This window comes from Cimex lectularius, unplaced genomic scaffold (assembly GCF_000648675.2).
Source record: "Cimex lectularius strain Harlan isolate CLEC.00 unplaced genomic scaffold, Clec_2.1 scaffold189, whole genome shotgun sequence".
Classification (NCBI taxonomy): Eukaryota; Metazoa; Arthropoda; class Insecta; order Hemiptera; family Cimicidae; genus Cimex; species Cimex lectularius.
In genome coordinates this window covers 150,226-165,997 of record NW_019392780.1, presented here as the reverse complement: position 1 = coordinate 165,997, position 15,772 = coordinate 150,226, and the positions used below count along the sequence as shown (strand labels likewise).

Genomic DNA, 15,772 nt, shown 5'->3' with positions numbered 1-15,772 from the left:
AAAATGTTTGTTTACTTCAGTAGCATTTCGTTACTTTGGAAAAATTCAGTCTTTACTTTTCGTTTTACGAGTTTAGACCCGATCGGAACGTGCCCAATCACTCAGAAATATTAAATGAAGTCTGGGGCAATGGCATTATGAGAAAAAGCACCGTTCAGAAACGGTTTAAAAAATTTCGAGAGAGAAACATTAAAGATAAAGAAGGCCGTGGAAGGATTTCTTCCCTAGATGATGATGTTCTGCGAGTTTTGGACGAAGAACATCCCAGAACAACTGTTCGAGAATATTTTAGCAAATCAACCGTCGCTGACCACTTTAAGGCAATTGAAAATGTGAAAAAGTTCGAAAGTTGGGTTCCTCAAGTATTAAACTACCGCCAAAAAAATCATCGTTATGAAGTTTGCGCCACACTTCTTTGCCGAAAAAGAAACGGACCTTTTCTGGATAGAATTATTTTTTTAGATGAAAATTGGATCTTCTATGATAACAACAGACGTTCTGGACAGCGGCTCGACAAAGGAGAAGTGGCACCACATTTTCCAAAGTTACCAATTCTTCAAAAAAGGTGAGGTCACTTTTCGGAGGGCTTCATTTTGGATGGTGTACTACAGCTTCTTAAATCCTGGCGAAACAATCAATGCCGAAATCTATTGCTCTCAAATTGAAGCAATGCATCAGAAATTGACATTATTAAAGCCATCAGTCGAACCGTAAACCTGCATTATTTTTCGGACAACCCAATATATAAAAAATATTGTGATTACATATGTAAAATTTATACAATCCATTATTGTATATATGGATTTAACTTAACTCACACAAGATTTGTTTTTACATGCTTTATATCTCTAGTTAAAAAACTATTAAACTATTAAATCAGGTCAAGTTAAAGAATTTGAAGTTTGTTGGAGGTTATGCAATGGAATCCTTCACACTAGACTTGTTAGGCAATAAAGTTAAATTGACTGTAGGTTGTCTGGGTATGCGGGAAAATCTTTGTGTGTGGATTCGCTTTTTACCTACGTGATAGTAAAATGAACGTTCTTTTTCGCGATAAATTTTCCTGCGAATATAACTCTGTCTTAAAGGGTTCCTCAGGGTTTCCACCTTGGCCCAATACTTTTTAAACTGATTTGAACCACCTCTTTGATTGCAGTCAGAGTCTGGGCCTTTTGCGGACGATGTTAAAATATTTAAGGTTTTGGTGATGACTGTCTTCTTCTACAGAATTGATTGTGTACAAATTATCGTATTGGTACTGAAAGAATGGTCTTTTCTTATTAAGTATGTAGCCCAGAGATTCGAGGCAGTAAAAAAGTCCAACTTGTACAACACTTTACGAGACATTTACATTGCCATGTGGTATTTCAAATTATCTTCTTTATTAGAAAATGACATTAATTTAATATTTACATGCTGAAGCTGCGCTTTACTTATGTTTTGAAGGCGTTATCTTACTCGGATTCGAAATTTTCAAAAATTACGACCTTGGAAAAAATCCGATCGGGGATTTCGTGGTTCTCCCATCGGAGGTTAATATTCGCGAAGTATGATTATGATTTTTCTTTTCCATAGAAAACATCTCTGACTGGAATGGCCATTTTTCTGTTCTTTTATCTATGATAAACAATAACACCGGAATGATTGTGCTTCTAATCCCTAGAGTCTTGTCACTTGTCCATACAAGTAGTTAAAAACCTCTTAGTTGATGTAAAAACAAATTTTGATGGTCTTTGTTTTTCTGAGCTGGGGTCCAGATTGTGAAATGCCGAAATGCGTTTGAAAGACCAAACCGATGAGAAGAGACGGTCCAAAATGCTCGGTAACGACACCATTATATTATTTATATATTGCCACCTCCACGGTTCATATCTTCTCTATTGGTAGGTTGAAAAACTCCAAGTTCTCCGTGGTTGAAAACCTTTATTCAATTTAGTAAATTACATGAATGTTTCGGGCTCCTGGCCCATCATCAGCAACTAGGCATAGAGAAATCTCATGGTATAATTCCCAATCTGAAGGCATATCCATCAGTAATTTCCCATTTTTTTTTTTTAATTTAAATTTATTTAATAAAAGTATTTATACCTGGACTATGCCAATGATACGTATATATTATTTTTCCACCCCTCTTTATTTGTTGAGGGGAATGTCGTTAACAAGGTTTTAAAACTCTAATGGAAACATATATTTTATTTTAGTCTAAAGGAGGACCATGAGATTTCTCTATGTTTCTGATGATGGGCCAGGAGCCTGAAACATCCATGTAATTTACTAAATTGAATAAAGGTTTTCAACCACGGAGAACTTGGAATGTTTCAACCTATCAATAGACAAAATTATATGTTTGTGCATCATGCTGCAGACGAAATAGAGATATCTCGTAAATAAACTGCGGTTTCTTAACACCTTCATATTCCAGTAAGAACTTATTCACCATTAACACCTTGGCGGATAATAAAAAGTGTTATTTAATACATTATTTTGAGTATACATATCGATTTTTTTTAATTTATTTATTTTTTACGAGAGTTTGCAACAGCAGAGGATATAAACCCTCGGGATGCCGGTGTTTTTGAAAAAAAGCCCATTTGTAAGTATGTCGGGTTCGAATGCAGGGCTGCTGGATTCGAACCCGGGACCTTTACCTTACAGCGATGAGCGCCGTGTCAACGCCTAAACCGTTCCGGCCACCGCCGCCCCCATAATATAATTATATATCTAATTTTTTTTTAAATCAGCAGTCTTAAGGCATCACACACATGAATACTAAAGGCAAAAAAGCAATGGAAAACAATTAAATTTTGTTTATATATTATATATATTTCATACGTTTATGGACTCCTAGCGTATATGAGGACGAGAAAGAGTGATGTACATCATCATCATTTAAAGCACAATGCTTTAATGAATTATTAACACAAAATAATAGTGGCGTCAGATTGAGAAAGATCACTAAGAATAAAGAGGTGAAAACTGAACAGCAGATCTCGCCGGAGTATAGCCTCGTAAAAATGATCCCAGAGAAAATGGCAAACTGGCACCCACAGAAAGAAGAAAAATAGGAATTATGCCGGGTAAGGAAGAAGAAACTACCAGTGTTTTACATTTTTTACTTTTGCCTTTGGATTTGCCCATTAAAGACATGTGACTTATACATATCGTTCATTAATGCTCGATTCAATAATGAAGTGTAACGCACATCAATTTTCATAGTCAAATATTATTTAAAGATTTTAAAAATCAAACATCTGGGTTAAAATTAAACGAGACATGACACGAGTGTTGGATAATGCAAGCGGAAGAGACGGATATGCAAACAACCAACAGGTCAATTGCCGCTATTAACAACTTGGAAAACTGGAGTCGCGTGTAATTGTACAATGTAGACGCATAGGGTTCAGCGTTGACAATGGCCGTTATCGGCAATTCAGAGCATCCGTTGTGCCGGCGTTGCTTTGTTGCTGTGACTGGACTATCGTCACCTTTCCAATCGATATCCTCACTTCTAATGATGCCTCGAACCCGATTGTCAAATTGCTTGCAATTGATCTTGGCTTTTATTACCTTTGTTTTTATAATCTATTTCTGCCTTCTTAACCGACGTCATGCATAATTAATAGTTTTTCCTACTAACAAACATAATAAATTGAAATTGAAATGGAAAGTATATACTGTATGATGATATAGCCTTGGACCTCATTTCTGACTTCTAGTTGATTCCATCAGTACCAGTTAAAAATAATCTAAATTTTTAAATTGATCGACATTTTTACTGAATCCGTTTGTTTCCGTTGGTGGACATTCCACGAGAGTCATGCATCCTGCAGCACTTAGTCTAATAAAAAGAACACGTAAACATTAAATTTGGTTTAAGGTTAGTAGCAAGTAGTTTATATACTCACCTAGTTTATTTTTGAACTTACTTCTCATGTAAAAGTTTTCAAAAGCCTATGGTCGACTAATATTTTTTGAACGTGGCCCGTGTTGTAGGATAACAGTTTTGATTATTTCTTACTATATTTTAGTTGCTTTTTTTTCCTGTATGATTTGTTATAAATAAATTAGTATATTTTTGAATTCAAGAAAAGAATTTTTTTTAAACCCAAAACCTCTCGGGAAATGTGTTTGTATATATTTTCGCTCAATATCGTTGAATCAAACATTTTCTCGGTTTTTAAAAGTAGATTTCTTTTTTTTTTTTCCATAAGATAAACCTTGCAGAATCTGACTAGCACAAGGTTAACAAGCAATATTTTAAGGAACAAACAGTAAATGAATTTATCACGAGAAATTGAATAATTTCCTGCTCACCTTTGAAAACGAACCGCAAACGTTGGCTGTGTTACGTTAAATCTTAATTCTCTATTTTTTGTAATTAATATAAGAGAATTCGAACAGACTGCTCAGAAATTTTTAAAATATTTCCGTTTGTTTTTTGTTTTTTTTTCAAACAAAAGTAAAATATTCCCTGTTAAACAAGATAGAGTAACATCAATGTTGTTAAAATTCCAAGAGCAATATCGGGATTCGAATCCAGAATTGCTAGCGTGGCAAGACACCCGAATCACCATCGAACCACTCGGCCACCATTTTATCCAAATGTACATTAGTACATACTTTTTATTTTTTCTAGAAAATTTACTTTATGGACAGAAAGTTAAAAAAATAAATATTTATTTCAATTAATACTGGTTCTCGGAAGCCGGGTCGAGAAGGGAAAGGACTATACTTACCAGGTTACGCACAGGTCCTAGGATTGCTGGCGCGTCGGTGCCATTATGTACCGAAAGATTAAGCATTGAGCATATTTTATAATGCAAAAAAACTAGAAGCCTACAAGAAGAGCTTACGGAGTCTCTGCTGACTTGTTTTTATGTTTTGTATAAATGTACTTGATTAGAATGAATGGGTGGATTATCCCCCTGAATAAGGACTAATCTGGGGTAAGTGATGTGATGTATGGAATGTGAAAGGAATATATTAGTCAATTAATTAAGATTTTTAGTTGAGATAAAAAAGTCAATGTCACGAGCGGGATTTGAACCCACGACCTTCGGCTATTTAATAAGTAAAATGAAGTATATCTTCACTAAAGCTCTCCGTGGACATTTCATTTGTCGCCGAGAATCAAATAGAATACACGACATTTGAAAAATGGCAAAAAGGACGGAAAATTCAAAAGGTGGGGTTGAGATGGGAAGTTAGTGTCTGAGAAGATCGAAGTCACGATAGCTCAGGTGGTAGAGTAGCGGCGTATCTAGCCGAAGGTCGTGGGTTCGAATCCCGCTCGTGACACTGACTTTTTTAATCTCAACCAAAAACCTTAATTATTTGAATTATATTTAGAGAGAATTATTTGTTATTTCAATTGGTTAGTAGTTTGCTTCCAGTTATTTTTGGATCTACAGTAAGCGCGGGTACTCCGGACCTCCCCGATAAACTTCTTATAAATATGTTATATAGAGTGAGTATATTAGATTGAATAATTGAAAAATATTAATTGGTCAAGCGGACCACTAGTGAATGTAATATATTAGCGTGAATGGTTCGTTTAAACCCGTATTGAGGACTATCGAGAATTCTGAGAAGCGAATGTGATCAGATCTGTCTTGTTATGGAGGTGAAAAAATATTAGAGTTGTCGGAATTGCAGGAGGTTCCTCTACGCGCTGTCCAGGTGTTTCGGGGGTGCAGGGCTCCCGTCGCTAGCGATGTTTCTACGGGAGGTGGAAAACGTGAAAATCTTTTTGTTAAGTGTTAATGATTTTCTTGTTCTCTTAACAGCAATTTGAGGTACCTTCGAGCGGTCAGCAAGGTCCTGCGGAGAAAATATGAGAGCGTCAGGGACAAAGATGCACGGGAAAAAATAAATGTTTCAAGTTTCATTTTTATTATCTATTCACGACACACGGTTTTGAGAGTTTGTGTCAACTCGAGTTCCCACCCAGAAGAACGGTAACGACACAAGAAACGATAAACGTTCGATATTGTAGATAAGAGGAAGGAAGAGCCTATTTACTCTAGGCTTACAGTCCCAATGTTTTCCGAAAAGCTTTCGATGTCATAAATTTGGCGAATTTATTCTTGACATCAGAAATGAACAATAATACTATAAAAACTAAGATAAGAGGGCGGCCTGTCAATCGATTATGTTTACAATCACTAAAACCTTTATTCTTGTTAACAAAGCGGTAATTTCTTAATTGGATGTCCTTTCAAATAAATCATTAACCAACTTTTTTTCCACAGAAGGCACGGTATTTATTTAGACTTAAAAGATTTATGTTGGGAATGAGCCGAAATTATTTTTTTATCTTGACATAGAGCAAGCCATAAAATAAAGGTACGGTTCAATCTTCCGAATTATGTGAAAATAATATATCTTTTAAGTATTAGTAGACTGTTTAAAGTTATATCGAGAATAAAAACATTATAATTAAAAAATGAAAAGGTTCAAAATTTTCTACACTTTAATACAGGCAATTAAAATTTATTTAAAACTACAACATTTAAAAAAAAATTTTTGGAGGTATGTTTAAAAACCCAAACTAGCCTTTATTTAATTTCGTCTATATTAAATTGAAAGCCCACACTAGATATAACTAAATCGCTAGACTAATCCTAAAGCAAATTAATGTAGTGCGAGGAAAATTGAAGCGATAAGGAATAGCCTCGGGATTAGCAGATACCTTACCTATGCAAATCCGCCAGAGCCTGCTCACAACTGTTTTGATAATATTGAGCCATTAGGTTTGAAAACGGGTACAATTAAGGAACAACAGTGGGAAAATATTACTGAAGGGCGTACACTTGGGTTTCAAATATAATGTACATGGGTAATGCCGTAAGGCAAAGTAAAAAAAAAAAAAATTGTATAATGTAAACCGATAGATCCTCTACAATCAAAAATTATGTGAATTGCATTTTTATAGAACGATGTTTAGTTTGTACTTAGTACAATTTGAATTTCAAAAGTTTCAGAACAATAACTGAACGATGTGTACCAGCCTTAGTCATTTAGATAATTCATTAATTTTCTTTGATTTTATTATTGTTATTATTTTTCAATTAATTAAGGTTTTAGTTGAGATAAAAAATTCAGCGTCACGAGCGGGATTCGAACCCACGATCATCGGCCCAATACGCCGCTGCTCTACCACTTGAGCTATCGTGATCTCGATCCACTCGGACACCAACTTCCCATCTCAGCCCCACCTTTTGAATTTGAATTTTTTTTAAATTAAATTATTATTTAAATATATAAAAAAGACCACGAAAACTATTAAATTGTTTTTATTTTCAATTTTCAAGCCGCCGAACATTCATCTATCGTGTTTAGTCTGTGTCAAACGATATATAATAAAAAATTTGTCTTTGCAACTTTCTTTGCATATTTACGAATACCTTCCTGACGAGTTGTCGACCTATATTAAGTTAATCAGGACCTTTATTATTTTCACATTACGAAAAACCTATTTTTACAGTTTATTTAACAATCAATATAACTATATAGAATGTACAAAACAATCTTAAATATGTCCACAGATTGACGTATTTGTTTTTTATGGGGATGTCAAATTTCCTTGAAGACCGAGTTAGTCCTAACATTGCCAAGGACTGTAGCAGTATTGCAACCTTATCCCCGAGTCCTCTCGTTAACGAAGAACTCTTTTTAAAATTAATAAAACCTCCAAAAATTGAACTTAATCTCACAGTATATATTAAAATTAATTAAGGTTTTTAGTTGAGATAAAAAAGTCAATGGCACGAGCGGGATTCGAACCCACGACCTTCGGCTAGATACGCCGCTGCTCTACCACTTGAGCTATCGTGACCTCGATCCACTCGGACACTAACTTCCCATCTCAACCTCACCTTTTGAATTTTCCCTCATTTGTCGCCGAGAATCAAATAGATTACACGACCTTTGAAAAAAGGCAAAAAAGGAGGGAAAATTGAAAAGGTGGGGTTGAGATGGGAAGTTAGTGTCCGCGTGCCGAAAAGATCGAGGTCACAATAGGTCAAGTGGTAGAGCAGCGGCGTATCTAGCCGAAGATCGTGTGTTCGAATCCCGCTCATGACACTGACTTTTTATCTCAACTAAAAACCTCAATTAATTGTAAAATTAAAGTTAAACAATGAAGGACACTAACTGCACATCTCAAGCCCACCTTTTGAATTTTCCCTCCTTTTTGCCATTTTTCAAATGTCGTGTAATCGGATTGGATTCTCGACGGACAAATGGCCACGGAATTAGTGAATTTAATGAACTCACAGTATATGTTGGAATGTTACAATTATTACTTTACATTATAGAACCTCTTTTATTTTTATTTTAAGTGATTGAGACTCTTTGACAATTATTTCAACATTCAAAAAATCAAATTTATGCCTACATTCTATTGAATGTTTTGATAGACTGGTACCAGCTCTGGATTTATTGCCCCAATCAGAAACGTGACCAGAAATTTTATTTTTTATTCTGTTTTGTTTGACTTCAAATGTGATTGGACATTCACTACATGAGAACCTATATATATATATATATATATATATATATATGTCATTTATATTTCATTATGTAGATAACAAACTATTTTAGGATATCGACCTAGGGATTTTTATGTTCAAAATATACATACTTTATCTTTTATAACCTCCCCAGGGAATGAATTCAACCGCCAGTTTTCAATAACTCTATAATAACTCTATCATTAAATGCGCCTTCCAAGTGGCAAAAAATGTTACACCTAGTGTATGTAAAAATATGGGGTCAAGAATCAAACGTTTTTCCCATTATGACATATTAAAAGATCTATAAAGTTGAACGTTAGTGATAAACCTAATCCATTAAAATCCACTATACATAAAATCATGCTTAAGATGATAATATGATCTGTTTGACTAAGATTACATGATTTTACTTTGGGTTTATACGGGAAGGAATGTCGGCTTTATTAATATGACAAATTATGTTTCCCTCTAAATAAGTTTTGTTATTTTATTAATACTATTTTAATCAAATAACATGTTAAACCGATCGGAATTATCTCCTCACCGGATCCGTCCATCTCGCTGGTCTCATTATTTTATTACAAACTTTCACTTTTAATATCCTACATTTCAAGACACTAGAGTACTTCTTCTGAGCCTTTTGATCAAAAAGCCAGATCAAATCTTGACGATACCGCCCAAACCTTAAATGTAAAACGTACTTTTTTCAAAATTCTCTCGTCATCACAGCATGCAAGTATAAAAAATTGTCCATATTTAGCAAAAATGCAAAATCTCCAACTGATTTTAAAAATTTCTGTTTAAGATAGATTTAAAATTAATCACTACTCTTTTCTTTTCTGTCAATTCTCTAATTACATATTTTTTCCCTCTTTGATTAACTTTAATTTCACAATTAAATAAGGTTTTTAGAGATAGAGTAAAAATTGTAAAATTAAATTCTCTGGTTTTCGTGGTCCGCTCGACCAATTAATTAAGTTTTTAGTTGAGATAAAAAAGTCAGCGTCTCGAGCGGGATTCGAACCCACGATCTTCGGCTAGATACGCCGCTGTTCTACCACTTGAACTCATTTGTCGCCGAGAATCAAATGATCACTCGGCATTTGAAAAATGGTAAAAAGCAGAGAAAATTCAAAAGGTGGGGTTGAGTGGATCAAAGTCACGACAGCTCAAGTGGAAGAGAGCGGTGTATCTAGCCGAAGATCTTGGGTTCGAATCCCGCTCGTGACACTGACTTTTTATCTCAACTAAAAACCTTAATTAATTGGTCGAGCGGACCACGAAAACCAGTGAATTTAATTTTACAATTATTACTCTATTCAGTAATATAGAAGTTTTTTAAAATTTGTGTTTTGTTTTAAGGAGCCGTTGCTCTTGAGAGAGATTTTCTCTTAGAGCATAATAAGCGAGGTTTTTTCTTTTTGGTTTATGTATTCACACAAACGGTTTTTCGCTTCACAGAATTTTAGTGACATATACGTTTCAGTTGACAGTAAACCAGTGAGAATATACCGACCCGGTAAAGTGACCAGTGTCGATTAAAAAAATGAGTTTTTACAAAAGCAATTTATGTTCGAATACGTACTATTGTAATAGTTTAATATATTTAATAATAATTTTTTTAAAATAAATTAACTAATGTGTTGTTTAGTGAAAAGCCCTCACTCTCTGACTAATGCTTTTTGTAATAGCTTATCAATCAATCCATTTAACATTCAAAATTATCCCCGTCAAAGATTATATCATTTTTTATTTTATCTTAATACCAAAATACCTATGGTAAAAGTGACGGCCTCTTGTGAAGTCCGTCAAATCATCCCATCCATCAGAACTCCTACTTTATTACGAATTTTAACACCTTTGATATACTGTCATGTCTGGATTATCTTTCATGAGGTGATCTGGAACAGTCTAACCATTTTCAATGGTCCGTCAATTAAACGTCAAAGACGAAGACTCGTCATGTTCGATAACCCTAGGAAATAACAAAAAAGCGGTAATAGAAGTAGTGGCTTCCTGAATAGGCGACAATAGCAGCCGACTCGCTAATAACTCTTCTTCCTGAGTGTTATCTTTCGTGCTATTGCGTAAAATGATACTTGTAAAAATGTGTACTAAAGGGAGCGGCGCGATAGTCAAACATGAATGCCTCTATTGATACCGTATCGATACCGTCTATTGTACGCTTACATTGATCTACTGGGATGGGTCCACTATCTTACGCACAAAGCTACTTAAATACTATTTACTGCTAGTCGATACGTCTGGCCATTAAAGATTGTGAAAGGGCGTTAAGCGTCGTAATTTTCAATAGAAAAGCTTTTTGATAAAATATGAAATTCTAAACACTTTTCACTTCTTCAGATAACGCATCACCTCCGGAAAATATATAAATAAAACAAGTTCGTGGACGTAACGTGGGCCTTTTTGATTAGATTCGCCGCCATCGCAGGCTGAATGACGTGCGCCTGTTTGAAAAGAAACAATGAGTTTAGGACGAGTTACTTCAGGTCGAAACAAGAGGGATCATGTCTCCTGTCAAGAGGGTCCACTCTTTGTGTCCTTATCTTCCTGGCATTCAGCTTCGGTTCAACTCCGATACTCTCCGATATTGTCTTTTCAACTGACATATAGATCTAACATTGTAATCATTTCTTTAAAACTTTTCGGACACTGCGGCCCTGGCCGATGTTGATGATTACCACCTCCAAATGAAATGTACCAATTTATTAAGAACAAAAGTACCCCTAAAGTCACTCTAAAGTTATCCTGCGATGTATAAATTATCTATTTTATTGCTTTCCTTATATTTCGACCTCAACAGGTTAACTTATGATGTTTCCTTCTCGAACGTGGGATAATAGCTCATCAAAAAAAAAAAAAAAAAAAAAAAAAAAAAAAAAAACAGAATAAAAAATAAATAAAAAAAAAAAAAAAAAAAAAAAAAAAAGTTTTTTTGAGATGACCTATTATCCGACCTTCGAAAAGGAAAAATCATAAGTTACTGCTTTCCCTTCACCAGATCAAAAATCAAACAGAAGGGAAAACAAACTGGCATTTACTGAACATAATAAAAACAATTCTTCATGAAATCATAAACGATTTCAATCAAAATTGCAGTAAAATTAACTTTTCGCCTTGTTTCGCATCTTGTACAGGAATATGATTTTTCTTGGAATATATTTTTCTATCCTATTATGTATTCATTTTTCTAGCGTAGTACACAAAGGATAGTGCTTGATCTCCTGGATTCGATGCTTATTTTAAGTTGGTTTTGAGGTTTATATTTATAGTATGTACTATGAAATCGAGTATTTTTTATCAAAAATTTTTATAATTGAAGGAAATCAAATTGTTACCACAGTAAGTGTAGATATGTCAACTCGATATTTCGTTTGTCGCTTTTTATACGATCAAACCGTGTTTTTTCTCCCGTTTATTACGTGTTTTGTTCTCTAATATAATTTTCCGATTTTTTCGTTTTTTCGATAAGGTAATCAGATAAAAATATAGTTTAATTGAGAGATATTGTTGAGAAACCAAGTTAAAACATGATCCTCTACGATTAATCTGGTATAAACATTGTTTAGATCATGCCCTTTGATTTATTTTTTTAAACAAACTTGTTGGCTAGTCAGCGAACAGATTCAACACGTGAACTAATCGGCGCTTAACAGTTTTCTGGGTCACGCTAGGTTCAGTGAGAAACTTTCTAAGCTCCTCACTGATGATAGAGGAAACCGAAACGCAAATGAATGAGACGTAAAACTGCGAGAATAGACTGAACCATTTTTTTCTTGAACCAATGACGCCATTAAAAACAATTAAATTTTAAAAAATTACAATTAATTAAGGTTTTTAGTTGAGATAAAAAAGTCAATGGCACGAGCGGGATTCGAACCCATGAGCTTTGGCTAGACACGCCGAATTGACCAATTAATATATTACAATTAATTTTAAAAAAAGGAGGGAAAATTCAAAAGATGCGGTTGAGATGGGAAGTTAGTGTCGCAGTGGATCGAGGTCGCGATAGCTCAAGTGGTAGAGCAGCGGCGTATCTAGCCGAAGATCGTGGGTTCGAATCTCGCACGTGTCATTGACTTTTTTATCTCAACTAAAACCTTAATTAATTGTAATATATTAATTGGTCAAGCGGACCACGCAATTAGTGAATTAAAAAAATAATAAAAAAGTGTTTAATGTTTTTTACTCGTTTTAATACGTTTTAATATTCAATTTCATTTTCAAATTTTTGGAGAAAACCGTTATTTGGAGAAAAATTATACAGGGTACTTCAGGCCCAATTCAACTTCAAAACTTCAAATACAACCCTAACACATCATTTTAAAGGATTTTGACGCTGAAAACAATGGTGCAATTTAAATTGGTAAAAAAATGACAACAGTTATGGCAAAAAGCTTCTCGAAATTCTCGGATTTTTGTATTCCCACGTTCGAAACTTTCAAAGGTTTAGTAAGCCATTAGGACTAGGTATGTGAACTTGGATCCATCAGTTCATAGGATGTATGGAATAACGTTTTCTCCAGCCTCACAAATCGACATTTGTGCAAGGAGCGTTAGACAGCTGTCATAATCAGAGTTCTGAAGTCCGTGGACAAGTTGAGAGCTATACGGCTTAAAATTGTAAGTCCGGAGTATATCTATAATTTCATTTTTTGAAAAACCCAAAACCCTTCCAACATTTCGGAGAGAGGAATTCGGAATTTCGCGAAAATACAGTAAAATATTCAGCTCCTCGTCGAAATTACCCAGCCGGTTTTATGATGATTGAACAGAAACTGATCCGTATCTCCTCATATTGCATGCTACAAGAATAAACGTTTTTTTCGTTTACTCTGAGGCGATCAGGGCATTTCTGAGAGTACAACTCGACGTGCAGTTTAGTTATTTTGATAGCATAATGGATCTTTTGAGTACATTATCCAATAACACATAAAAGTACAAAAATTCAAAAAGAAAAAATATTAATAGGAAATTTTGACCTATCAACGACCTACAAACTGGAAACATGACATCAATTGTACTGATCAGAGGCCATAGTTTTAAGCATTTTTATTACACAGTTATAATTGAAAGCTGATTTATAATTAGATCGAATATTCAAATTTTGGTTTTGTATTTATTTCTTGTGTCGTGTTTTTCCCTTTTACCAAATACATCCAAATATTACTTGAAAACATTTAAGACGTTTACCAATGTTTGCAACAATTGAAGAATGCTTTTTTTAATCTCTAAAAATAAAAATAATAATTAGAAAAACGGTGGCAGTGATCAACATATAGAAATATGGATAATTTCGCTATCGTAAGATGTTACGATTTGTTAATTTTAATTATATATATTACACAGGGCGGGCGACCAGGACCCGAGGGGTTAAAAGCCTGAGTAGGCCCGTACCCCCTAATTTTAATTAAGAATAACTAAGTTGGCTCAGGCCTTTGCACCAGCTTCGGCAGATTTGCGGTCAGGTTCCATAGGTTTGGTGAGGGTATTTCTTATAAATTTTGCATTTTTTGGGTGTATCAAAGATTTGCCAATATGTTTGTGGGGTTGTATTCAGTAAATATAATTGTTTGTTTGTGTTTTTATTTCTTTTATTTCGATATATTACAAATCCTGTTCAATACGTCTCGATCTTATTTTCATTAAGACTAAACCTATCCGTAATATAAGATACGCGGGGGGAAACACATGACAGGACTTAGAAAGAGGGTAGAGAAGTAGGTGTCTTTTTTTTTTTAATCCGTAAAATTGACAATCAGAATTGTTTTGGTGAAGGGTTAAATTTTTTTCTTCTGGCAAATGGTTTTGCATTTCGTCACGGTTTTTGATTAAGAGGCAGAGAATTGTGTAATAAAATCGATAAAATTTCTGTTTCAGAGCGCTTCATATGAAAGAGCATCCGGATTACAAGTACAGACCTAGAAGAAAGCCCAAGCCGATGGTGCAGAAGAAGGAAGTAAAATTCGGTTCGTTTTCAGTCGACGGTACTCGCGGTCTTCTTCCGCCTCCTCCGCCTCTCCTGGACCACGGTTCAGAATTGAAACTGCCTCTGTTGTCTCCGTTTCCGTATCATCTCTACCGGTTCGAAGACACTTCTAAAATGGCCGATCTCGCCCTGCACGCGCTGTACGGCAAGTCGCTATATTCCCAGGCAGCTGCGATGGCCGCAGCCGCCAGCTGGTCGACCCCTTGCGGCTGCGGGCCGCCGATCGAGCCGGCGCCGCCTTCCAGCCCCCAGGAACACGTCGCTCCCAAGCCCCTGGAGAGGTATTCGCCCCAACACGTTATATGAAGACCACTCCCAGTCCTTCCCGAAGGGGTTGGGCTGGGACAGAGAATGTGGCCCTGGTGGAGCAGCCCTCCGCCTATGCCGCCCCCACAGATAAGCCCAGGTGCTTCCGAATCCCCCCCAACTGTGGACTAATCAATTAGGGGGAAAAGTTTGACTTATTTAACAAATAAAAAACCCGGGATGTTGTGCAATCCGAGTTGTAAGCCCAGTGATTTTGACTTACATTTTATTTTACGATTATTGTACATTTCGAGATGCATATTGTTACAGTTATTTAACTATTTGGGTGTGTACATAAAGATAAAATTGATCAAAAATAAAAATAAATTGTTTCTCAACTTTGAATCTTGTGTTAGTTTATTTATCGATTTTGATAAATTTGTTAATAAATTTTTGTTGCGCAACGATTTCTTTTACTACCCCTTTGGTTTCGTGCTGGCAGATGTCTCCAGCTAATTAATCATTACTGAGCCAGTAATATTTTCTGGACTAGAAGGTAAAGTGCATTTCTGTGTGATCATCGTTTAATTTCAGTATCTGATGTTTTCTATTGCCTTTCTGTAATTTAATCTTTGAAAGTAAACTTCCACAATTATTCAGAAACCGTGAGATGCAGTCTGGTGTGATGTAGGTTTCAAAAAACATTTTCTATATCGTGCCAACGTTTCGATCTTTATTGAGATCATCTTCAGGGCCTGGGATTTACAAACATTGTTTAAATTTAACAAATACGTGTAGGACGTGGAAAAAGTGAATTTATACAATGCCAAAAATATTTTTTATATCAAACCAAAGTATTTCTACTCACTCATAGTGTTTGTTTTCTGTGTAATTGTGCCATTCTTGCGTGTCGTGTTGAGGGTGCCAGTGAGATATTGCTGTTTTATGTTTATATACGGTGGATTTTGAAGAGGGTGGGGAAGTATTAATACTACTGAAG

At 35.1% G+C, this 15,772-nt stretch overlaps 1 protein-coding gene across 1 annotated transcript in view; it reads left to right on the top strand.

The window, feature by feature from the left end:
• LOC106666958 (transcription factor SOX-21-like) overlaps positions 1 to 15,199 on the top strand; it is a 28,130-nt gene extending 12,931 nt beyond the window's left edge. The window contains exon 2 of the mRNA XM_014394507.2: positions 14,418 to 15,199. Within this exon, the coding sequence (XP_014249993.1) occupies positions 14,418 to 14,832 (415 nt within the window). The 3' untranslated portion in view covers positions 14,833 to 15,199. The remainder of the gene's footprint in view (positions 1 to 14,417) is intronic.
• Positions 15,200 to 15,772: the final 573 nt, after the last annotated feature.